This window comes from Trichoderma evansii, assembly GCF_050947405.1.
Source record: "Trichoderma evansii strain SZMC 28006 chromosome Unknown GGI43scaffold_46, whole genome shotgun sequence".
Lineage (NCBI taxonomy): Eukaryota > Fungi > Ascomycota > Sordariomycetes > Hypocreales > Hypocreaceae > Trichoderma > Trichoderma evansii.
This window is the reverse complement of record NW_028145160.1, coordinates 42,310-64,830: the sequence shown is the minus strand read 5'-3', so window position 1 is coordinate 64,830 and position 22,521 is coordinate 42,310. Positions and strand designations below refer to the sequence as shown.

The 22,521-nt window shown below is 44.6% G+C and overlaps 9 protein-coding genes across 9 annotated transcripts; 4 read left to right on the top strand and 5 right to left on the bottom strand.

Moving 5' to 3' along the window:
- Positions 1-360: 360 nt before the first annotated feature.
- GGI43DRAFT_419204 (GIY-YIG nuclease family protein) lies at positions 361-2,424 on the bottom strand. The gene has a single exon (XM_083207643.1). It carries the CDS (start codon positions 2,365-2,367, stop codon positions 658-660), a length of 1,710 nt encoding a protein of 569 aa, XP_083055108.1. The 5' UTR covers positions 2,368-2,424; the 3' UTR covers positions 361-657.
- Positions 2,425-5,159: 2,735 nt separating this feature from the next.
- On the top strand, positions 5,160-6,226 carry GGI43DRAFT_426672 (uncharacterized protein; the record flags this gene model as incomplete). The annotated part of the gene is made up of 2 exons (XM_083208696.1): positions 5,160-5,711; positions 5,777-6,226. The coding sequence occupies 2 exons, from the start codon at positions 5,160-5,162 to the stop codon at positions 6,224-6,226; spliced, it is 1,002 nt and encodes a 333-aa protein (XP_083055107.1).
- Positions 6,227-7,127: 901 nt separating this feature from the next.
- Positions 7,128-7,871, top strand: GGI43DRAFT_388984 (flavin reductase family protein; the record flags this gene model as incomplete). The annotated part of the gene is made up of 1 exon (XM_083204137.1): positions 7,128-7,871. One exon carries the CDS (start codon positions 7,128-7,130, stop codon positions 7,869-7,871), a length of 744 nt encoding a protein of 247 aa, XP_083055106.1.
- A 63-nt stretch (positions 7,872-7,934) lies between these two features.
- On the bottom strand, positions 7,935-10,151 carry GGI43DRAFT_419200 (uncharacterized protein). Its single transcript, XM_083207642.1, has 6 exons — positions 9,971-10,151; positions 9,133-9,897; positions 8,934-9,015; positions 8,571-8,878; positions 8,227-8,513; positions 7,935-8,171 (listed from the first exon to the last, which is right to left on the bottom strand). Exons 1-6 carry the CDS (start codon positions 10,048-10,050, stop codon positions 8,122-8,124), a joined length of 1,572 nt encoding a protein of 523 aa, XP_083055105.1. The 5' UTR covers positions 10,051-10,151; the 3' UTR covers positions 7,935-8,121.
- A 74-nt stretch (positions 10,152-10,225) lies between these two features.
- Positions 10,226-11,762, top strand: GGI43DRAFT_419198 (uncharacterized protein). The gene is made up of 2 exons (XM_083207641.1): positions 10,226-11,374; positions 11,440-11,762. Exon 1 carries the CDS (start codon positions 10,355-10,357, stop codon positions 11,366-11,368), a length of 1,014 nt encoding a protein of 337 aa, XP_083055104.1. The 5' UTR covers positions 10,226-10,354; the 3' UTR covers positions 11,369-11,374; positions 11,440-11,762.
- Positions 11,763-12,309: 547 nt separating this feature from the next.
- Positions 12,310-13,660, bottom strand: GGI43DRAFT_419196 (uncharacterized protein). Its single transcript, XM_083207640.1, has 2 exons — positions 12,882-13,660; positions 12,310-12,557 (listed from the first exon to the last, which is right to left on the bottom strand). The coding sequence occupies exons 1-2, from the start codon at positions 13,244-13,246 to the stop codon at positions 12,539-12,541; spliced, it is 384 nt and encodes a 127-aa protein (XP_083055103.1). The 5' UTR covers positions 13,247-13,660; the 3' UTR covers positions 12,310-12,538.
- A 1,272-nt stretch (positions 13,661-14,932) lies between these two features.
- GGI43DRAFT_304611 (uncharacterized protein) lies at positions 14,933-15,723 on the bottom strand. Its single transcript, XM_083201596.1, has 2 exons — positions 15,275-15,723; positions 14,933-15,125 (listed from the first exon to the last, which is right to left on the bottom strand). The coding sequence occupies exons 1-2, from the start codon at positions 15,469-15,471 to the stop codon at positions 14,981-14,983; spliced, it is 342 nt and encodes a 113-aa protein (XP_083055102.1). The 5' UTR covers positions 15,472-15,723; the 3' UTR covers positions 14,933-14,980.
- A 1-nt stretch (position 15,724) lies between these two features.
- On the top strand, positions 15,725-21,297 carry GGI43DRAFT_304598 (uncharacterized protein). Its single transcript, XM_083201594.1, has 4 exons — positions 15,725-16,666; positions 16,720-16,759; positions 16,812-19,535; positions 19,600-21,297. Exons 1-4 carry the CDS (start codon positions 16,059-16,061, stop codon positions 21,259-21,261), a joined length of 5,034 nt encoding a protein of 1,677 aa, XP_083055101.1. The 5' UTR covers positions 15,725-16,058; the 3' UTR covers positions 21,262-21,297.
- Positions 21,298-21,335: 38 nt separating this feature from the next.
- GGI43DRAFT_304606 (S-adenosyl-L-methionine-dependent methyltransferase) lies at positions 21,336-22,242 on the bottom strand. Its single transcript, XM_083201595.1, has one exon. The coding sequence runs from the start codon at positions 22,099-22,101 to the stop codon at positions 21,409-21,411; it is 693 nt and encodes a 230-aa protein (XP_083055100.1). The 5' UTR covers positions 22,102-22,242; the 3' UTR covers positions 21,336-21,408.
- Positions 22,243-22,521: the final 279 nt, after the last annotated feature.

Here is a 22,521-nt window from a genome sequence, read left to right as displayed (position 1 = left end):
ATAACTATTATGCTACTATCAAACTGAGAAGAAAAAAAGAGTGATGACACTACCTTTACTTCACAGGCAGATTGCCTTAATAGGCAACAAGGCTCATTTTAGAAGCGCCGGTATTCTATTGGTAGGACATAAATGTAACGGCAGAGGCCTCACCACCCTTACTGAGAAATGGGTGTATTGAGAGCAGTGTGGCACACAAAGTACCACCGCTTAGCCACGTAAATGTATAGCAACATGCATCGGCTTTCTTTGCAGGCATAATACATTTCGAATTATTACCACAAATTAAGCCCCAAAATATATTCCATAGAGCATTTTAAATAGGAATATATCATTAACTACGAGACAGTAACAATAACATGAGTAACCAGTGAAATAACATTGCTTACATGTAAACTACGGGGTATCAATACTAAGCTACCTACTGTCACAAACGAAAATTTATACATGAATGACTCCTATACCTCCACACCATTAATATCTTGAGAGCGATAATCATGATGTTTACTCCAAACTCTTATATCACATTTCCTGTCAAAAGTCGCTCTGAAATCTCTGAACGTCATACCTTGCTTTTGTGCCAGCTTCACGCACTTGTTTCAAATCCCACAAAGACTGAACCAAATGGAGGTTTAGTATTCTTAAACATTTTTAGCTCTATAGTTCGGAAAAATATGCTTTGACTGATTCGCCGATTGAGTAGAGCCACTTCGCTTTCCTCATCAGCTTGGCCGCTGTGGATAAACTTTGTGACTTTGTGTCGTGCGAAGAAGTGGAAATGAAACTTTTGTTAGCTTCTTGTATCTCTGAAAGTCCATCGTTAGTGTTATGGGAAGACATTTCAACCGGTTTGTCTATAAGTTGAGCTAAAGGCATCATTTTGGTGTCGACCGAAATCTCGGCTTCTTCACGCTTTTCTCTTGATCCATGCATAAGCTCTCCGAATCTGGCCACTGAAAAGTCGCACATCTGTTTGACCACACCCTCATATACTTCTGGTGATAACTTGTATTCCTTATCTTGCAGAGTATATGCGGGCATCTGGAGAAACTCTTCTACGTGCATCACCGTCTCATGTACTGTTTTCCTAGGTGCTTTGAACCATTCCCTGTGTCCTCCTTGGCAATAGATACATTCTAAAACGCGAATGTTGATATGTCGAAGTATGACTTGGGCAATCCTTTCGGCCTGGGGGGCGCCGACGAACCTTTTTGTCTCGTAAAAAACTTTGGTATCAATTCCATAGCAGTTTTTAGGTTGGCGCATTCTCTCCTTGGCGCTCTTACTCGACCACCCAATCTTAAATAGTGAAGGGTTCTTCGTATGTTCAAGGATGTATACAACGCCTTCTCTCATCTTTTTCGGCGTCGGATGGCTGTTGATCACTTGGAATACTGGGGAGTGGTCTCGTAATGACCGGGTGCGCTGAAGACCAACAATCCCAAGCCCTTTTATGACATTGTCTTGTTTTCCTTCACCGTCTTCTCCCTCTTTATCGTCTTCTCCCTCACCACCATCTTTGCTCTTAGGTGAGATAGTATTTATGTCGGTGGTAAATACAGAATCTCGTATTCTCTCGGCATCATGCTCTTGCTTGGTATCGGGAGCGATGATGATATCTTGAGTAATCTCTTCTTTCACAATATCCTCTTCAAAAACATCATGTTCAACATCTTCTTGGGTACTCTCTTCATCGCTATTGTCTTCGATAAAAACGGCCTCCTCAGAACCAGATTCACTAACGCATTCTTCCTCAGCGACATCCTCTGTATTAAATCGGGAGGCTGTTCCATTACGCAATGGAGTAGTAGGGAGAGAGCTCATAAACGTTGTGTTGCTGGTGACCGAACGAGACTCAATGCTATCAATGAAAGAGCTACCATCATCTGATGTCGCATGATCCGAAGATGCTATGGATCGTGCAGGTGTCGAGGGTAGAAGTTGTAGTGCGGTTGCCGTTATTGGTTGTATAGTTGATGTTTCCATTAATTGAGCAGATGGTGTTGAACTCCGTCTTGAAGTGGGTTCATCTATGACCCGTTCTTTCTTCCACACATCAAAAGCGTCAAGGACTCTGCCACGATGATTCGCCTTACAATGTGTATAAGTGACAAAAGTTTTCATCTTATTGTAAAAGCTTTCGGTGTCAGGGCATTCTGTCATATCCCGAAATTCAAGGAACAGACTGGGAATTTGCCATCTTTCTTCCTTTGTGCAAGGGGGTTTTCCGCATCTCCCTCCTTTACTTTTCTTTGCCCGACAGGTTTTGAAGTCGGAGTCTTGAGGATTCGGACATACATCAGTGCATCGCTGTATCTTCGCAAGCTCCTGGAAGACGGGATTTGGTTTCATTTTTTTAGAAGACATCTTTAATTTGAATTCATAAGAATTATATCTTTGATGATTTTCTCTTGATACAAAAGCAAAGTCTATCTCATGTTACAGATTCTGATGAGAACCATCAACTATTAATGGGTAGGTAGCTGAGGCTGTGAGGCCAGATGGGGCGCCCGGTGAAACTGCCATTATGCATGTTGGTTCTGCTTTTCTGCAGCGTGATCACACGCCCTGCCACTCGGCGGGCAGAATACGCAGAAGATGGGCTGTTTTTGCAACCAACATGCATATCTAGAGTTCGCTAATCCAATTAGGCAGTTCATTTATCGATAGCTGACCGTAGGACATGCAATCCATCCACACCAGAATCCCAAATGAACGGACTGCCCGTATTCAAAGCGGCGACCATTGGTGGTTTATAACCTGAATATGGAGTGGTCGGCTGCCTCTTAATTACGAGAGACCAGGAAGTCCTAGAATACACAAGCAATATCGCACACTAATTAGACAGCGTACCTTACATTTTGTTTAGTGAGCATTTTGCAGGGGTCTTCTTCCGAACATATGTGACTTATACATTACACAGCCCAGTCGGGTTCAATGAGCTCTGAAGCTCTCCACGAAAATTACTTCTTCAACTTCCACACCCGGCCCACCAACAAGCGCTCCCTTCAATTTTTTTTCTCTAATCTAGACATGATATGAAGGATTAGACACCTCTTGTATGATTTTTTCACAGAGCCACATATCCCACATATCCCGCAGATCCACCATGAAGGACAAAACAACTAGCCTTTTCGACACACCCTCTCAGGCTGTGGCTTCGATTACAACTAACAAATACATGAATGCTACGAAAAGCCGGTATTTTAGCTCTATGAGAGACTTTGGCCCTACGATTTGAGTAGAGCTCCAATACGAATTGCAACAGGCTATGGCGAGTCAGCCATATGGATTATCAAGCAATGTGCCTTCAACGAGCAGCTTTAGTCAATCTTATACTTGATACGGCTAGGACTGCAGTCTCGTCATTTGATGCAATCAATTATTCTGGCCGAGCCAGGAAGTGTAGGATCTTTCGCGACGGGCCACAGCTACGGTCGCATTAGTGCACACCCTCTTGAGTCCTATGGTCAGCCATTCGGTCGGCGCTTCGAAGATGTGATTGCCTAGAAACGAGTGATAATTGGTTTAGCTCGTACACGGCTGTCCCTCCGCCCTTTCCAAATGTCGGGAGCATCGGAGCTCGGAGTATCAATCCAGAGCACGTGCAGCTGCTCGTGTACGGAGAGTGATTCAGGGGAGACCATTATCCCCTAATTAGTAATAATACCGGTTTTTTGTCGCTGAAGATGCGATAAAAGACTGCCTTATGATAAATAGGAAGTGATATGCTTAACCTCTGATTTAGATTTAGGCCAGATGGCTACAAAAAGAGTGGCGGTAGTAACGGGCAGTTATATCATAGCTTCAGCAATAGATGGTTTGAATTTATTCCACAATGAGCTATTTGTGGTTGAACATTGATGTACTTGCGTTAAGAATCTTCTGACAAAGGATAATTGTCCTTGCACTTTATTACGTGACGCTCTTTGATACATATAAGACTATATTATTTTATAGCACCGATATTCCTTCATATAACCTTCATTAGACGAATTCTCTTGTCGAGAATATTCAAAAGCATCCGTTGATATCTTTCTTTATGATCTAGCAGAGCCCGTAAATTAAACACATTAGTTGTAGAGTGTAGAAGCAATAAAAAAAAGAACTGCAGAAAATAACCATGATACGATACCAGAATGAAACGATGAGTTCTATATTTAATCCAAGGGAAACACTCTTTCCTATTGTGTCATTTTATTTACTAAAAAAAAATTGCAACTTCCTTAAGGTTTATCTTTTTTTTTTTTTTTTTTTTTTGGTCAAGCCGTAATTTAGTTTGCAAAGCCGCGGAGATCCAGTATCACTTCTTTCGAACAGCGCCCTCAGACATAACACACTACAGAGAAGAAGGCGAAAACGTATATGAAAAGAAAAGAATGAGAAAATATAAACAAAAAAGAAAAAATAGAAAAAGAAAAAACATACAACAGCCGGTGTTCGCTGATGGTCACCCACTCAACTACTAATCTGCCGGTTAGTGGCTTGTCTATGGGGGAGCAGACGGGACCCCGAATTTTCCACTACCTATGGTCGTATGTGCTTGAAAACTCTCGTAGCCACTTCATGAAACTCTCCTCTCGCCTTTGTATTATGTTTACTGGATATTTTCCTGTTACCTATTCAGGAGCCCCTCAGCAGTTTCTCATTTGACCAGATGATTGGTTTTGAGATGCCTTTTTTTACTATTGTGGCAAAGATTTCATCTACTGCTCTAGATCAGAAATTTATTGATCCATGCATTTATCGCCGCCTTTCGGTCAGGTATTTAAGGAAATTGTCGGGATAAAAGTCTCTTATGTGGAACTAAAGTGTGTCCTATGAGTTATCTAGCTTCTAAGCATTGACAAATATCAGTTATATCTATAACAACTAAGATTGTGCTCAGAAAATATGGGTTGCTATTACACTGGGCGAGCGAGCCGGATCTGGAAAGAAAATCATCAAGATTCGGTTGGCCATATTAAAAGCAATACCTTAGCACCCTTGGAACCCGACAACAGTTCAAACAGGGGGGGTCCCTACTCTTTATTTACATATAAGTCATCGTTAAAGCTTATAGGAACATTCAATCCTACATAGCATTAATTAACCACCAAAACCAAATACTGCAAATACTCTAAATTACCAGTTTATTCAACTTCGTACAACAAGCCATTATGTCACTTCCTTTATTGGCCGTTGTTGGCGCCCTTGGAGCGCAAGGTTCCGGCGTCGTCTCTGCAATGCTGGCATCGCCGGAACCACAGTACCAAATTCGGGCACTTACTTCAAACGTTTCTAGCGAAGCTGCTTGTCGTTTGGCTGAAAATCCTGGGGTTTCGGTTGAGTTTGTCGACCTTAACTCGCAAGACAGCGTTTTAAAGGCTTTCCGAGACGCATCTTATATCTTTGCAAACACAGCCTTTCCAATTGGCACCTCAATCACTGAGGGCCCTGCTGCTGCTCAGAAGGCTGAGGAGGAGTATGGGTTAAATGTTGTTCGTGCCGCAGGTCAGATATCTTCACTTCGGCATATTGTATGGTCTACTCTCCCTGATGCTGAAGGTATTACCGGTGGCAGATATCATATTCCCCATTTTCAGTCCAAGATTCCAGCCGAAAAATATCTTCAAGATCCCAAAAATGGTCTTGCCGGAAGGACTACTTTTCTTCGGGTTGTGTTCTACGCATCCAACTTGAAATTAGACCTTTACAAGCCGCTGTATATAGTAAGTACTTTCACTAATAAAAGATAAAGCTAAAACTAAAGCTAATATTTTGTTTTTCTTATCAGAAAGCGATTCAAAAGCATGCCCTTATTTTACCGTGCCTTCCGGCATCACGATTTCCGTTTATTGGAGATGAAAGACATAATACTGGCACTATAGTTAGGGCTATTTTTTCCCAACCAGAGAAAGCTATGGGCAACTTTGTACTTGGCGTATCCGAGTATATTTCTTGTTCAGACTGGGCACACGCTCTTTCTGAAGCCTTGAGCCAACAAGGAACAAATATCGAGGTTTTATTTTTGGAAACGACTCTAGAAAGCTATAAGAGTCTTCGGGGCCACCATGCTGTTGAAATAGGTTATATGGTGGATTTCTTCAGCGACCTAAAGGAGGAAAGCTATACAAAGGGAACAACTGGATCAACCCTCACTCCAAAGGATCTAGGAGTCCAGACATCCATAATATCCGCGGAAGATATGTTAAAGGATATGAATTGGTCTTCAATTTTAGCTTAAGAGGCTTCTTCTCCGCGGAATTACATAGCATTGCTAAATGTAGCTCTCTACGTAAATGTGTATACATATTTAGGGAATTAATCTACAGTGCCACATCTTCTAGCTGTATATGTGATAAAATATTTTAGGACAAATAAGATACTTCTGATCTATATTATTAATTTGATATATGCTAACCCAAGTGATACGAACAGCTAAACTTGGGTCCCTCTAACAACTTCCAGGATACCGTCAGGAGGTGAGTTGTCACCGCTACTTGCCCAACCATGTATAGAGATGCGAAAGAAACCAAACTAGGAGAACAAAAAGACGCAGCAACCCGGCATCCATCTTTCTCTATTCAATGACTCGATGAAAAACAAACCGATACATGACGTTTCAAAGGCTAACGCGGCGACTATTCGTGAAGGGTGCAGTTGAGCCTGAGATGAGCAAGTAATTCGCTCACCTACCTCAGCATAATGCATTCGATTGACTGGAGAATTTAAGACCATTTTGGGAAACCGAATTTGTCAGCCTATTATCTATCCACAATTCTATTGACTGGTGAGTTCGAGCGAATTTAAGACCATTTTGGGAAAGTGAATTTGTCAGCCCATTACCTGTCTATGATTCTAGTCGAAAAGTCTACCCCTTGCGGAGCATATTGCTCTAGATATGGCCAATTCGAACATTCGAATAGAAGACAGCAAAATCATCATGAATATCAAGACCAATATGAAGATATGTTCTTCTGAATATATGTATATAGAACGGGATTATGCTGAATTGAATTGAATCGGTTTATAAACCCCCTTTCTTCCACCTGTTGAACATTTACCTCTCATCTCTTAGCCAGCAACACAGCGTCCATTCATTCTTGCCGTCTAATCTTTCATTATTATCAATATATGCTGTTCCAATGGCGCATTCTACCATTTCTCCAGCTATTCTCTATTGGGGCACCCCAGTGGTTCTCATTACCTCAGAAAGTGAGGATGGGCCTGACAACATTTGTGCTATTTCATCAGTATTTTGGCTCGGCCACCGTTGTATTCTCGGATTTGGGGCCGAGAATAAAACGCCACAGAATATCCTTCGGACAGGCCACTGTGTAGTAAATCTCCCAGATGATACTATGGCCCGCCACATCAATCTATTAGCCACCACAACTGGCACTGAAAATATGTCCCCATCAAAGCGCGCTAGAAATTACCGCTACGTCAAAGATAAATGGGCGTGTGCAGAGCTTACACCGCAGAAATCTGATCTCGTCCGCCCAGCACGAATTCTCGAGTGCCCTGTTCAGATGGAATGCGAATTAGCCAAGGGTCATGTGCTAATGGAGGATTTCCCTGATCTGAAAGGAGTAATTACAGCAATTGAGCTTAAAGTCCTCCGAGTTCACATTTTAGATCATCTTCGAATGCCCGGGCACCCAAACCGCATTAACCCTGATTGCTTAAGGCCTATTTTTATGTGTTTCCAGGAGCATTATGGAGTTCGAGAGGGAAAGGTAGCAGAGAGTATACTGGGTAAGGTGAATGAAGAAAAGTATCGGGGAATTACGAGGAGTGCTGTAGTTAGACTTCCTGGGGATGAAGACAAGGAAGAGGTTGAAGAGAAATTTAAGCAGATAGAGGAGTACTGCCAGGATGGATATTAGGACAAAGGGGTAGTACGGGGTGGCTAGGCGATAGGGCGAAAAGGCTTCACTAAGCTCTTAACCGTTTTGAAGAGGAGTGATATATACAGAAGAGATGCAGCCAGATTCCCTTCTTTTTCATAGATCCTCGAATTGCTATGGCTATCTAGAAAACTATCGGCTCCCCTGAAACACCTTTTTTGAGCGTGTTATGCGACGCTAGATCCAATCCATAGTTATACATCCGCACTCCATAGTGACAAATAAATATTCAACATGACTGTAAGATCTCCCTGGCTTCGAGAGTCTCTATATAGATTCCTATTTCAACACTTATTAGATAGATGGTAGTAAATTCACGGGACACCAGACTCACCAGCTGCTTTCCAACGACGCTCAAGGTGTCTAAGTGCATTCACAAGCACATCTCTTGTCGCAGTGGCAGTCTGCAGCTCGGATTGACCAGAAATGGCAACCATATAAATGCAGTGAAGGAAGAAGGGTGAGATGTTCTCCAAGCTGCTCGCTGGGCCGGAGAGGAGGCCTCTGCACCGTTCAATGACCGTCGCCCTCGCTGCCTCTACAGCAGCCAGTGACTGCTCGTCCCACCGCGCATGATAGCATCCACAGGCCTCATAGTGGCTATGGAGAGCAAGGAGAGAACTGAACGTGTGTCAGTGTGTAAGTCGACGACGATATGGGGTGTCTACGCATGCTTACCTGTAGCAAATCATCAGCTGTTCCTCGATGGGGACTGCCCATCTCCTGGCTTCAGTCTCAGCAGCATCGATAAGCGAAGCCAGCGTGCGACCTAGCTGTGCGGATTCTTTTTCTTGTCGTTGGCTTAACGGCAATCCGGGTTCGATACACTGGGCTTTCAAATATATTTTGGAGCAACAGTTATGAGACATGTGCGATAGCACGTTCCCTAGTAGTCGAGTGGCCTGTGCAATTAGCGCGGAGCAACCTTGATCACTCCGCTCGAACTTGTTGGATCCGTAGCTGTTAGCGATAGCCGTTTCTTGAGACTTGACGACGATTAGCGTCGATGTCAAAACCGTGGATCAGATATTGTCACCGTACATCATTATGGATAATCATGCTACCGTCGTCTATTGGATCATGGATGGAGACAAGTCGACTTGGACAACCGAGATTGAGAAATCTACGTAGCCGTTAAGCTGCAAACAAATATGAATAGCCCGGAGCCTTGTGAGGGAGTGCCTAAGATGCAGTTGCCGAGGGGGACAAAGAGCTGAGAGCGAGTCAAAAGGGCACATACCTATCTAGGAGAACAATGGCCCACCATAGTCGCCTGCTCTCTTCAAGTTCGCTACGATTATATGGACGACGCATCTTCAACGTGTTTGGTCCTCCGAAGCCCATGGCCTGGCCGTAGCGTATGCAAGTACCCACGGACAGAAATGCAGATGGATAGATGGCATGGCTAATCTCATAGAGAGAGATGAACAGGCCAGCTTCCAGGCATTCAACAGACATGACACCCGCCATCTCCAAGTTCAAAAAGCCTTGCTTGGCTGCAAGATGAATGTCGGTGCGGGCTCCGTTGCCTGGTGAGTCGGATGGTGTCGAGGCGACAAGCCTCATGCAGAGGAGAAGCAGCGCCACGTCCGCAGGCAGCTCTGCCGGCGTTTTCTCCAACAACCGGGCTCGAAAGCGTTCCTCATCGAGAACGGGCAGCCATTTATGGACTCCATTAAAAAAGGCCGAGACGTACGAGTCTTGCTCCGCCTGGGTGGCTCCTATGAAAACAGTGGGAAAGGCATGGGTCCCGGGATGAGCCGTCGGGATGTGAATGCGGTGCTGCTGAAAGACGTATCGGTCAACAAAATAGACAGCTGGGAACTCTACCGGCGGCATCCATAGCTCGCTAGCCTTCTGAAATCTGCACAGACGGTCGGTAGAGAGGAGGCCGGGAGTTGGGGGTACGCCGTTATCGGTCACAACATCACGACCAGTCCGACCAGACGAAATTCTCCGCGATGTTCTACTCGCCTGTCGGAGGTAAACACACTCGCAAGATCGACTAATATGTTGTTCTGGTAGTCAGCCATCTAGTAGGGTCTGGTTCCTCCGCTTTTGTTATTCAAACGTCTTACATTGAACACTGCGAGCACTTCGGCGTCTTTTTGTCGCATTTCCTTTTTTGTAGCTTGCAGGATACGCATGCTGTCGCCATTATTCAAGCCGGATTCTTTAAGCCACTGCTACTGTGCAATTGTGAGTAGGTAATGGGAGGTGAGGATGCACGGCAACCGAGGAGACATGAGTGAGATATCCGCGGGCTGACCCACATAAGCTCCGCAACCGCGGCCGCGGCCGCGGGATCTTCACTCTCCGACTAAGAACCCTCTGGAGACTAGTCCGTATAATGATACTGCCAATGCTGTCTTCCTGAATTTCAAGACCAACGCCCTTTTAAATATCGACTGTCTCTCTAGACGAGCTTTCCGTCCAGAAAATTCTGGCATGGCATCGCCACTATGTCGCCTGTAACCTGGAGGGAGTCTTTCCCACCGAAGCCAAGCTTTACCGAAAAAGATATTCCAGATCAGTTTGGCCGCGTCTTCATAATCACAGGTGGCTCGTCTGGGTGTGGCTACGAGGCAGCAAAAGCCGTTTACAATCTCAACGGTCGTGTCTACATTGCTGGCCGCTCGGTCCAGAAGGCAGAGGAAGTCATCCGCAGGATCAAGTCTGAGCAGGCTGCTCCTCACCCGGCCGTCGAGCCAGGCCGAGGCGAGATTTTCTTCCTTCGTCTTGATCTCAGCGACCTTGATACCATCAAGGCCTCCGCCGCTGAATTTCTCTCCAAGGAGTCGAGCCTGGACGTAGTGTGGCACAATGCTGGACTCGGAGGTGCGCCCTTTGGGAGCAAGACTGTCCAGGGCTTCGAGACACATCTTGGTGTCAACGCACTCGGTCCATTCCTCTTCCAGCACTTTTTAACACCCATCTGTCTTGCGACCGCCGCGCGGTCCGACGCCAAGCTCGGCCACTCGAGGGTTATCTTTGTTTCGTCTTCAGGCCATCGAGCGGCGCCCAAGCCCGACGGTATCAATTGGAGTGACTTGGACATGCACGAGCTTGGCGGCATCAAGGGAGTCATGGCCAAGTACCCACAGAGCAAGGCTATGGTGGCCATGTTTGCCCATGAGCTCGCCCGGCGCTTCGCAGCGCATGGCCTCCTGTCACTCTCTCTCCACCCCGGGTCCGTCAAAACCGACTTCCAGAGTAACCAACCCGCACTTATCAAATGGCTGACATCTCCGCTACTTTATGAGCAACATTATGGCGGCCTCACCCTACTGTTCGCAGGCTTCGCTGATGTCGTCGACACGAAGATGCTCGAGCAGGGCGGGAAAAACGGGTCCTATGTCGAGCCGTGGGGGAAATGGGGAACTGGGGCCGACTATGTCTTTGAGGGACTTATGCATCGTGGTACGGGACAAAGGTTGTGGAAATTGTGCGAGGAGCTCTTAAAGGAGTGGATGTGATGTGTGGTTAGGAACCCTGTAAACTACCTAGTTGTCAAACACCTGGCTGACCAAAAATCTGCCAAACCTAGCGTAAGGCATCAAAATAGCACGCGCTCTTGTATTCTTTAAAAGAGCTAAAACAGAGCCAGCCACAAAACAATGTGTCAATTGTAGCGAAAGGTGACTGGGACAATTTCCAGTAGCCCGGTAATAACGACGTGACACAAAATGCAATATAATCCAAAGGAGAGAAGGGCTAAGTAGGTCATACTGTATAAAGACAAAGGAAAGCTATGGGCGTCTTTTGAATAGCTGGTATAAATTCTTGTCTTTAAATGGGCTTATGATCATTATAGGGTGGACAGTGCCATCTCTAGTAATACTTGTCAGCACCTATTGCACCGATCTCTGATATACATCAGTCCATGGACTCTCCCCTGGCGTCTTGGCGGTCGGGCGAGATCCTCTGTGACTAACACGTCCAGGGAAAATTATGTTATATCAAGATGCATAGCTATGCCAGTTACGGTGAGGGGTATGAAGGCACATGAAAAGGTATTAGAAGCCTTGGCGCTTGGTTTCAAGTCAATCTAAAACAGAGTCGAGCGTTTCCAAAATCAGATGACATGATAGCCTCATATGAAGGGGAATGAACCGCTATAGAGTACTTGACGGGACCTAACCTGATGAGACCTCGGGTTCCCCAATGCCTATGGTCGTATGAGTGGAGACAGATTCTTTATAATCCACTTTGTTGCTAAGTCATAACTTCTTTTACTATCGATATGCACCCAGTTATGGCACAAAGGGTTAGTATTTTAATCTTTATTAAAATACTATTTTTGGTCAAGAGCAGGAATAACAGCTATGTTAAAAGCATTGAATAAGCTGGAGATTACTTTATTTAATAATAAGCTAAGTAACATTTTAATAGGTAATGAGTATTCGCACTTAAATGGTAGGATGCTTGTAGGTAAAAGATGCAAGCTTGCTATATTAAATCTGAATGAATGCTTTGATATACTAAGGGAGTGTTATCTTCGATCGATCTATAAGTGTGTATATCTTCTAAAAGTTGGAGTGTAAAAAAATAAATGCAAAACCAAAACCAAATCCCAAATCCCAAATCCCAAAATCCAAATCCAATCCCCTTCTATGATCCCTTTAAAACCCTAATATGAAAGAAATTTATGCGTGTCTGTTGCAGGCAATGGTGAAACCAGTCTGCCAGTTCAAAGGCTTCTGGGAGAAGGTCTGGAAGTCCTGGGATGGGTCGTTAAGGCTGGCAACCACTGTCTCGAGGTTCTTCAAGACAACACACTGGGCGTTCTGGAAGTCGGCAGTGAACTGCAAGCTAGTGACAAAGAGAGTGCCATCCTTCTCAAGGTTGGTGTTACCATAAGCCTCTCCAAGGCTCACATTAGATCCATCAAGAGGGATAAAGGCATTGCCGTTTGCTCCGGTGACATCGTTGGCAAATTGAACTTCAACAGTGCCGACGTCACGACGGGCAGGAGCTGCCTGGTTACAGGCGATGGTGAAACCAGTCTGCCAGTCCAAAGGCTTCTGGGAGAAGGTCTGGAAGTCTCGCGAGAAGTCGGAAATGCTGGCAACTACTGTCTCGAAATTCTTCAAGACAACGCACTGGACGTTCTGGAAGTCGGCGGTAAACTCCAAGCTAGTGACAAAGAGAGTGCCATCCTTCTCAAGGTTGGTGTTACCATAAGCCTCTCCAAGGCTCACATTAGATCCATCAAGAGGGATCCAGGCGTTGCCGTTTGCTCCAGTGACATCGTTGGCAAACTGAACTTGAACAGAGCCGACGTTACGACGGGCAGGAGCTGCTGAGACAGCAAGGGCAAGAGTGGAAAGAGTAGCAGCGATGGCGGAACGCATCTTGATGAAGTTATGAGTTATTGGCTTGAAATTGTGGCGAAAGAGTTGATTGAAGAGAAGAGTTGGTGTTGTTTGTAGTGGTGGTGTTGTAGTGATTGTTGTTGTGATGATGAGAAGGATATCCGAAGAGCGAGATGGACAGCTGTTTATATAGATGGCTTCTTCTCTTTTGAAAACATATTTTCACGATATCCTAAATATAGTTTGACGTTATACAGAATAAGCGGATAGATGCGTTCCGTACAAAGCCACAGCTAGCTTGAGGCTAAAGCCGCTAGATAATAATATGCCAATGGCTTATAAAATTGATAAGCCGCAATAAGTATAACTAATGAAGCGTATTACTGGTTTACGTAAACTGACTAGCAGGTAAGCCACATGGCTAGGTGTTGCTGACGGCGAGGCGGAGTGAACTGTCATGTGCGCTAAGTACTCTTCGAGGTAAGCTAACCCAAAGTCTAAACGACGAACTCCGCAGTAGTAAACAAAACAGTTTGGCAGAAGTGCGCTAAAACAATTCCATAGTACATACCGAGAACCTGCTTAGTAAATCTCCTAAATATAGACTAAAAATAGAGAATCAGAACTTAAAACCAAGAGCTGAACAACCAAGAGCTGGGCAAGTTCACCGAAACAGGACTGCGCCTCAGCTGAATCTACATTGCTAAAGTACATGTCACTAACTCTGCCACGTCTTTAGGATTTTTAGGAAGAAATCCATCCTCATCCTCGCCTCAAACAGTCCATCCTCGCAACATCCTTCGAGTACTATGTGCAACCACATCTCGAGTGAATAATCCGAAGGAGCCGCCTTCAAATTGTAAGGCATAAAGTTGGGCAGACACACATCGTATTCGGGCTCCGCATAGTCAGGCAAATAGGCTGCAGGACCTGTACCAAAAGCTGACGAGCCGTATTTTCCGTCGACATATCTGAGCGCCACCTGTTAGCTATGTCACCAGTAAGCAAATCTGCAGATGAAAAGAAGGCTAATACTCATACCAAGAGCTGATTGCGCCATTATGCACGGATTAGTGGTTCTAGAGGAGTTTGACTAATGAAAAATAGAGAAACCACTGAAATAGATACGAAAGGGCTAGATCGTAGGATTGGAAGAGAGACTACGACCAGCTGTCTTTTTTTTTTTTTTTTTGGTTTTTTTTTCCTCCTTCGTCTCATAGCATAGTAAATCTCGATGCGTTCTTCTTTGTAGTCCAAAATATCCCTAATCGGTAATATAAAAGGTTATATGAGTAAATAGAGCAGTTTATTAATGCTACACTGGTTCAGGGTCAAAAGCCTCGAAATGCAGAAAAGTTACATTTATACAGGATATTTTTTTTAATAAATAAATAAATAAATAAAGTATAGAATAATATCCTTACAACCGTAATTTCTCCTCACACATACCCTAGAGCAAGATACTATCATTTGCAGCGCAGCAATTTGGTTGATACCTATGGGAGAGCTACAAGATCTTATTACCCTGGAAACATATCCGCTTCTATAAGTCACCCTGATATAAATTCTGTGTTTGGTAATTCACGTGTCTCATCATCATAATTGGAAATTCAGTATTAATTTTTCATTTTTCTCTTCGTTACTAAAAGCGAATTTTCTTAGTTTCTGTAGGCTATAACTGAAAAAATTTCGTTTCGTTTCATTTCATTTTCTCCTGGACGCTGAAGAAACGATAAATAATTAATGTATCAGCACCGGGGTTTCTTTTAGTTCTTACGAAAATTCATTAATAGTATGGCATACAGTGACAAATTCACAACTTGGCTCATCGTGCTCTAGGCAGTGTGAGAGCCAATGAGAGGCGCGGCTCAGAGCACGTTCAGTAGATTCATCCGGGATAATCTGCAATGCCTGAGGTCTTCACAGAGTATCGTTAGACCGAGACGTTGAATCGTGCAATTCATAAAAAGGCTCATCTATAGGCCTGCGGTTGGTATTTGCAATGTAGAGTTCCTAGAAGCTGAAGGAAACATTTCGCGTGGTGTATTCTTTGATGGGTGCATATACCGAGCTGAGACGATTAGAACTGGGATCCCTCGCTTTGAAAGAAGTTTTCTCCGCATATGCGTTCCTCTTCTCGACGTATTTTCCACATTGGCTGTTCTTGTTGGCTTCAATCCAACCAAGGCTGACATTGTACACAGCTTCCTGTGGTAGATTTTACTCGATGCACTGCGCAGCCTCCCGATATTTTTTATCCGCATACCAGCCCGAATCGCTGGCCATCGAACCGCGAACGACCAGATTTTTCACGTTCTTCATCATCTTTAGAATCGCTGTCCTCCGTTATAGCGGATAAAAATATACTGCGAGGTCCAAAAATGTCAAGTGTAATATACCGCAGTATGCTTGAGCCGATCTGCATTTCAAAGCTGTATACGTGCATGGTCTCACGTGTTCCACAGCCCTGTCATGAGAATTGAGCCTAATAATGAACCCCTCCAAGGATTCGTATTGACGGCCACCATCCCCGCTCACCCGTCAAGCATCAAATTAGCATCGCAGTTATTGTTACCAAAGTAGTAATGCTGGTTGGGATTAATACTATGCCAAAACCTGCCTACTGAGCTAAGGACTGGCCAATGAGTACATTCTTAGAGTGGAGAGACCTCTTCTATGATCCCTGTCTCTTGAAATCCAACCACGGTACACCGCGATTTTGCTTCGTATTGTTCATATCCGGGCACAGAATATACACGCAGATTTGGACCCAGAATTCTTTTTGCAAAACTAAGAAGCCAGCAATTTTTTTACCCTAAAATATGACGTACAGAATAATACGAGCTGGATAATGGGATATTCGCCTTCTCCGCCTCGTCGACATAGTGACGATCCCCCGCCCCGGAGATACAGAGATTTCTCGAATGGACAACAGAGTCCAGAAAGGAAATTACGTCCATCTCGCAGAGGTGCTGAGAGAAATGAAGACGACTTTGATGTTTCTTATGGAGGAGAACCTGTACTAGCGAATACAGCATCGTGGGAACCCCAACCCGCCACAGAGTCTTACGACATTCTGAACACGCCATCACGCACATTATCCCCGACCAGTGGCAGTTACAATGCGGAGAAAAACACCAGTAGTATACCCAGTTTTGTTGAAGGGATTGAGAATGATGGCACAAAAGCCGAAGAAGTCGAGGAGGCCGGCCTATCGTGGACGGTGACTCTTCCGACCAACAATGAACAAAGCATGCTTTACACAAATCTGATAGACTCAAACTCAGCTTGGAAAGTAGAAAAGGGTTATGACAAAAAGATTGGTACAACAACCCTTCAATCAATTTACTCTATGAAATATTCCATTGGTGAGATGGGGCAAGGAAAAATTACACTTTTCTGCCCACAAGGCCCTATTAGGGACGATGAAGATTTAGCATCAGTACAAGCCAAGTGGCTGTAGGTATCCATAATGTCTCTAAACGCCTTCTAAAAGCTGACCTCTTTGTCAGCCATGTTCAACGTCCTTCGATGAGTGTCAAAGTTTTGGAAGTAGGATGAGTTGAGTCATTATATGTCATTGCACTGACTAACAATGATGTAGAAACTTGTCATGGATTGTCCGATAATTAATGCAGATATTCGGAGAGTTGCTATTCTACTCCTTGAAGCTGTCGAAAAGTCATTTCTACGGGAATCTGAAAATGGTGCATATATCGAACCAGGCTCGATTTTGCGATTTACTGGCACCCGCCACGTACTTCATGACTCGCATAACTTTGTGGTCACGGAACCTGTTGTTTTTGTTGCTTTTCCATTTGTAGAGTTGGCTTCATCAAAAAACAACCATGGATCTCGTGAAAGAGATGATTTCTATCCTCGAACTCTCCTTCAAAATCTTTACGGATTTGATGTCGTCACGAGCCGGGGCAAGAATCAGGTTATTCACAAGATGCCAGTTGACAGTCAATCAAGCGATACATTGTTTGTCAATCAATTGTGGTGCCTAATAATAGGTTCAGATATCTTAATCACCCTGTCAGACCGGCCTGCGGATGATTTGCTTGGTGACACGATCGAGAAGCGTACCGATTACTTCAAGCAACCACTCAGAATCGAGGTTGTCGATATAAACGGTCTTCAACACAGCATGAGTATATCATCAAAGACTCCATGGGTAGACTTCTTTCGACATGTTATATATACCGTTCACGGCAATCTCATCAGCATTATGGACTACGAGCTAGTTGACCAGGCAGACGAAGTTGTAACGACCGAACGATGGGTTGAACTCTCAAAAGCGATGAGACCATCGCTTCTGAAGTTTTATCTTGTCGAAAAAAAGGCACCCGCCTCACGTTCATCGAGTGTATCTAGTCGAAGAAGCAGTCGTTCGGGTATTAGAAGACTTCTGTTGCTCGATCACGCACACCGCGGCAATCGCCACAGCTCAAAAACAAGCGCGTCACGCTATCACGCCGATGAATACGATGGAGATTCGTCTTCTAGCGAAAGAATAGCTATATCAAAAAGGGCCCAAACTCCAGGACGCCTTAGATACCCAAGAATACCTATAGATGGTCAATGGCACAGCCAGCCAGCTAAGAAGAAAGGCCAGCAGTCCGGAGCGCAGGCAGAAGTGTTCTCAAAAACAAATATCCCAAGCCTCTATCCACAATCCTCTCCTACAATTATAACTCTAGATAGCAGCGACGATAATTACCCTAAGATTGAGGGAATATCTCCATCTTTGCGCGCTTCTGAAGGTGCGAACGGTAGTCCTGAAGGCGCAAGAGATAAAGGTGATTCTCCTCTGCACCATGTAGCTCAATCCTCAGAATACCAGCAACCGCCTTCATCGGATGGTGCTGATGAGGGTATCCGTCCTCCAGGACCTTTGTCAATACATGACCATCCTCTGATGCACGAACAGCAGGCTCCTGCAAGCGGCATTGAAGAGCAGAGAGAAAAGACCACAAGCCTTGAAGACAATTTTTTCTACATTAATAATGATGACGAAAACAAAACATCAAAAGAAGAAGCTTCAGACGTGTCAATGGTAAATGATACGGCTAGATCTACTGATAATATTGGGACTCGAATGAGCGATAATGGGTTGAATGAACAAAAGAAGATCTCTGCAACTCAATCAAATACGGTAGCTACAAAGTACCAGAAAGCCCAGGTTGAAGATGGATCTGAGTCTTCTGATGGAGACGAGATACACAGACGCGTGTATCCTCGTACGACTGGCGTTGCTTTCCCTGACGCAAGTACTGAGTTGAACTTGAATGATAAGCCGGTGCTAGGGGGTCCTCAAAATTTACATGAGTTTGACAGCCGAGAAGGTTCATCAGAGAAAAGATTCATCTTTCGGAATATACGGGACATTTCAGATGAAATATATCGCTCACGATCCCCCTCTCCCTCAAATTCGACGGATGATTCCTTCTATTCACGTGGAAGGAGTCGTATACGGAGACAACCCGCTTGGAGATGGGAAAGTCTAGGTTTGGGTAATGAATCTTCGTCGCGCCCTGGGGTGCGCTTTCAGCCTCAAGAACGACCATCGAGCGACAGGGACAACGCAGAGATGTCCCCTTATGGAAGTTCAAATACCACCAAGGTAGAAGCAATGCCCGTACGAACGGCTGTTCCATTCTTTTTCTGGAAACAAAACAATGTGACAAGTACATTCTCATCTCACGACACTCCAGAGCAGGTCTTGATTAAGCTTCTTGATCAAATCGATGAACGCATTTCTGGCGATCCAATTAGCAGGTACTATTCGAAAGTTCCAGAATTGACTATGGATGATGTATTATCGAGACAAGAGTCCCTTCACGAACCAGGCTTGGAGAAGGATCCGAGATTTGTACAGGATGAATCCAGCCATGTGAAAAAAGTTATTCATCAAGGAACAATTGATATAAGAACGGGTAACATATTTGCCTTGCGCTCATCCAAAAACCAGGCCGAATCAACAAACAAAGGGGGTGGTGAAGATAACGTCGAAAGGATGGAAGCGCTTCGCATCAATTTGGACAATGATCTAGAAATGAAAACTAAAGCTCCGAGAGCAGATGCTAAGCCTGGTCTTGACACTGCTCCTGGTTCGACAAACGCATCGCCAGGCCGAAGTGTGTATGAGCAAACGAACTTTAGCCATACTCAGGCTCTGGGTCTCATAAGCCATGATAAAGCACTCGCGAAACAGCTGGTTGACGTGAGCCAACAGATTATACGGTCATTTATACCGGATACTGGCGGCTCTGTGATACATACTCTATTAAAACGACTTTGGGGCTGCGTGGATATTATGTGCTTGGTAAGCAATCCCCTCACTCTCATTTTACACATTGTCAATGCTGATGCCGTTTCATTAATGGCAGCAACTACTTTGGGAAGAGAACCAAAGACATCGCGACTCTGAGTGCACATACATCATACGTAATTTCTCGAGCCAATTGAAGAAATCCGATCTCCAAAGACGAAAGCCAACCTCGGGAAAAATACACTATTTGATTTGCGGCGATTGTAAGGCCGCAAAGCCTTACCAATCAGCAATGGATGCCCTGAATCATTTACATGAAAAACATATTGAATGCAAGCATAGTGATTCTGAGCGACCATATGACGATCCTTGCTATGTATGGCTGCATCGCATTTGGCACGATGGATATCCTATGCGAAGCTCCCGAGATGGACTCTTGGGGATTATGGAAGACTTTATTGAGGAGCTTTCTTATATAAGCAACTATGTGAGAGAGTTGCACAGTATGACAACAAGAGATTCTTCAGCAAGCGACGCAGTGTCAACACCTCCTTTGTCGATGAACATTACTCATGCGTTTCAACAAATTGTCAAAATGTTCGTCTTTCGCTCCAAGCAACTGTCTCTTATTAATCGGCGGAGAAGTTTACTTGGTGGAAGCTCACTGGAGAATTTTCCGTTGATTCAACGTATTGATCGAAAGATTGAAGAATTATTTTCACTAGAAATGGATGCAAACGAACGCATAATAAACCGTCTGGAAAGTGCCAAGAAAGACATCTTTCTGTCTGGTATCGAATCTCATTCTGAGATGCTTGAGGCTGAGACAGTCCGAGTCCAATTTCTCGCTCTGGCATTCATGTCAGAGATCCAGAGGCCTCTACTGCAGCCCTCAATTAGAGGTCGCTCTTATGTAAAGGATACACTTTTGCAGCTTTATAAAGATTACACATCTCGGCTTCATTTCCAAGCGAATAACCGACCTCGAAAGCGAGTCTTCTTGGATATTCATGGTCTAGAAGAAGAGCTTCAAGCATTGGATAAACTAGTTGATAGCCAAGAAAGCTGTCTCTATAATGTTCTCGCTCTTATCGACCCTCTCACCTCTCGTTACACTACGGAGATGCGATTCAGAGAGTTTCGAGTAGAAGTCCAATATGGCAATGATCAATTGCACCAACTAATAGAACGACGGCGATCAATCGACAATTTAGCGACACGACTATGGATTCTGAAAGATCAAGTAAAGCAAACGATTGAAATCATGGAAGAAGATCACGGAAAAGCGATCAGAGTTTTTACCGTCGTGACGCTATTCTTCTTGCCATTGTCATTTGTTTCGAGTTTCCTCGGCATGAATACAGTAGACGTGAGGAATTCAGATTGGAACCAAGGGATCTTCTGGATAACCGGGGTACCAATTACAGTGGGAGTTCTATCGTTAGCATTTATTTACGGCTACAAAGGTGAAGAAATCCGTGACTGGATGACTAACAAATTGCATGACCGAAGCCATCAATATCTGCCGTCAACGTTTCACGATATGAACGGTCGGACATCGCTCGAGACGAGACGGATGGAATGGAATGCAACTACAACATTAGAACCAAATGCAATCGAGAAAAGAGACTTCAAGACTCTCGTAAAAAACAAAATAAAGAACGTACCTGGCTGGCAGCGTCACGTGAACGGAAGCTTCAAGGTGTCTGATGGGCTTGATGGGAGAGTTTCAATAAGGAGGCGAAACACGGAAGATAGTTTGGCACCTATGAGGCGTTGATGGACAGGCACAATGAAGACAGATTACATATGGTGCCGGCATTTACTACATGGATAGTTGTATGTGCTGAAACTGCAATAAAGATAAAGATCATGAGTGGTATATTTTATTCAGAAGCTAATAAACTTTTACTAGGTATCGTTGGCGTTAGTGGCCTTTGACCACGGCCAAGACGAAGCCAGTAAACACAGGCGTAGGTACCATTGAGTGGCAAGTCACTGTCGGCATCAATGTGGCTTGAACTCTCTTGTCTCTGCCAATCTTTGTCAAGATAGTCTCCCCTCCCTCCTTTGTTTGTCCATTTACAAGCATTGTAGGGATCACGTCGTCCAGGAATATACATCCGTTCGGACGTGTCAACTTGACGGCCCAGTCGAAGTGCTCCCACTGGTCTTCAAAAGCCGCATCAATAAATACCATATCAAACTGCTTTCCTTGCTCCGCGAGTTTAGGCAAGATGTCCAGCGCCGCTCCGAGTAGAACCTCTGCATCGAGGCCCTTTACATTCTCCAACGCGACATCTCGATGTTTTGGGTTAATCTCAATGCTGGTCACTTTGGCGCCTGCTTCCGCAAAACAAATGGCCGAGTAGCCCCCCAGCGTACCAACCTCGAGAACAGACTTGGCTCCTGTGAGCTGAGCGAGAATAGATAGATGTTGGCCAGCCATGGGGAGGACGCTGATGGGTGGAAGACCTTTGGCTGTTGAGTTGGCCAAGCATTGCTGGAGCCTGGGATTAGGCTGAAGTAGGGCAGATTTGGCTTGGTTGTCGAAGCTTGTGGCCAAGCGGAAGTTTTCAAAGCTCACAAGAGCTTCCATCTCTGGTGTTTTAAAGTCCATATTGAAGTGATGTAATTTTTATAAGATGTAAACTCCGGAAGCTTTTGGTGTTGCTGATGGTGGTAATGATGGTGATGGTAGTGGCGATGAGGATGATGAGGTTTTGAGTAAGGACAAAGGAGGCATCTCAGATATATATACTTATTTCGGACTTCTTGAAGCGCCGATAGGCCGTACTGGGTACATGTGGCATTGACTGATGCCAGGAGGTGTATTTTAGGTGACGAAACATGATGGGGAGCCATTCATGCGGCTAGCATTACTCACTAGATACTCTGTCACTCAATGGATACTGCACCGGGTTGGCCATATGTGTACGCGTCTATCAAGGTAGCTAAACCCAGTTAAATCCTGCGTCACGCCAGCCCGGTCGCCATCGAGCCGTTAAACTACACTATTTTTACTCTAGAACATGGTTTC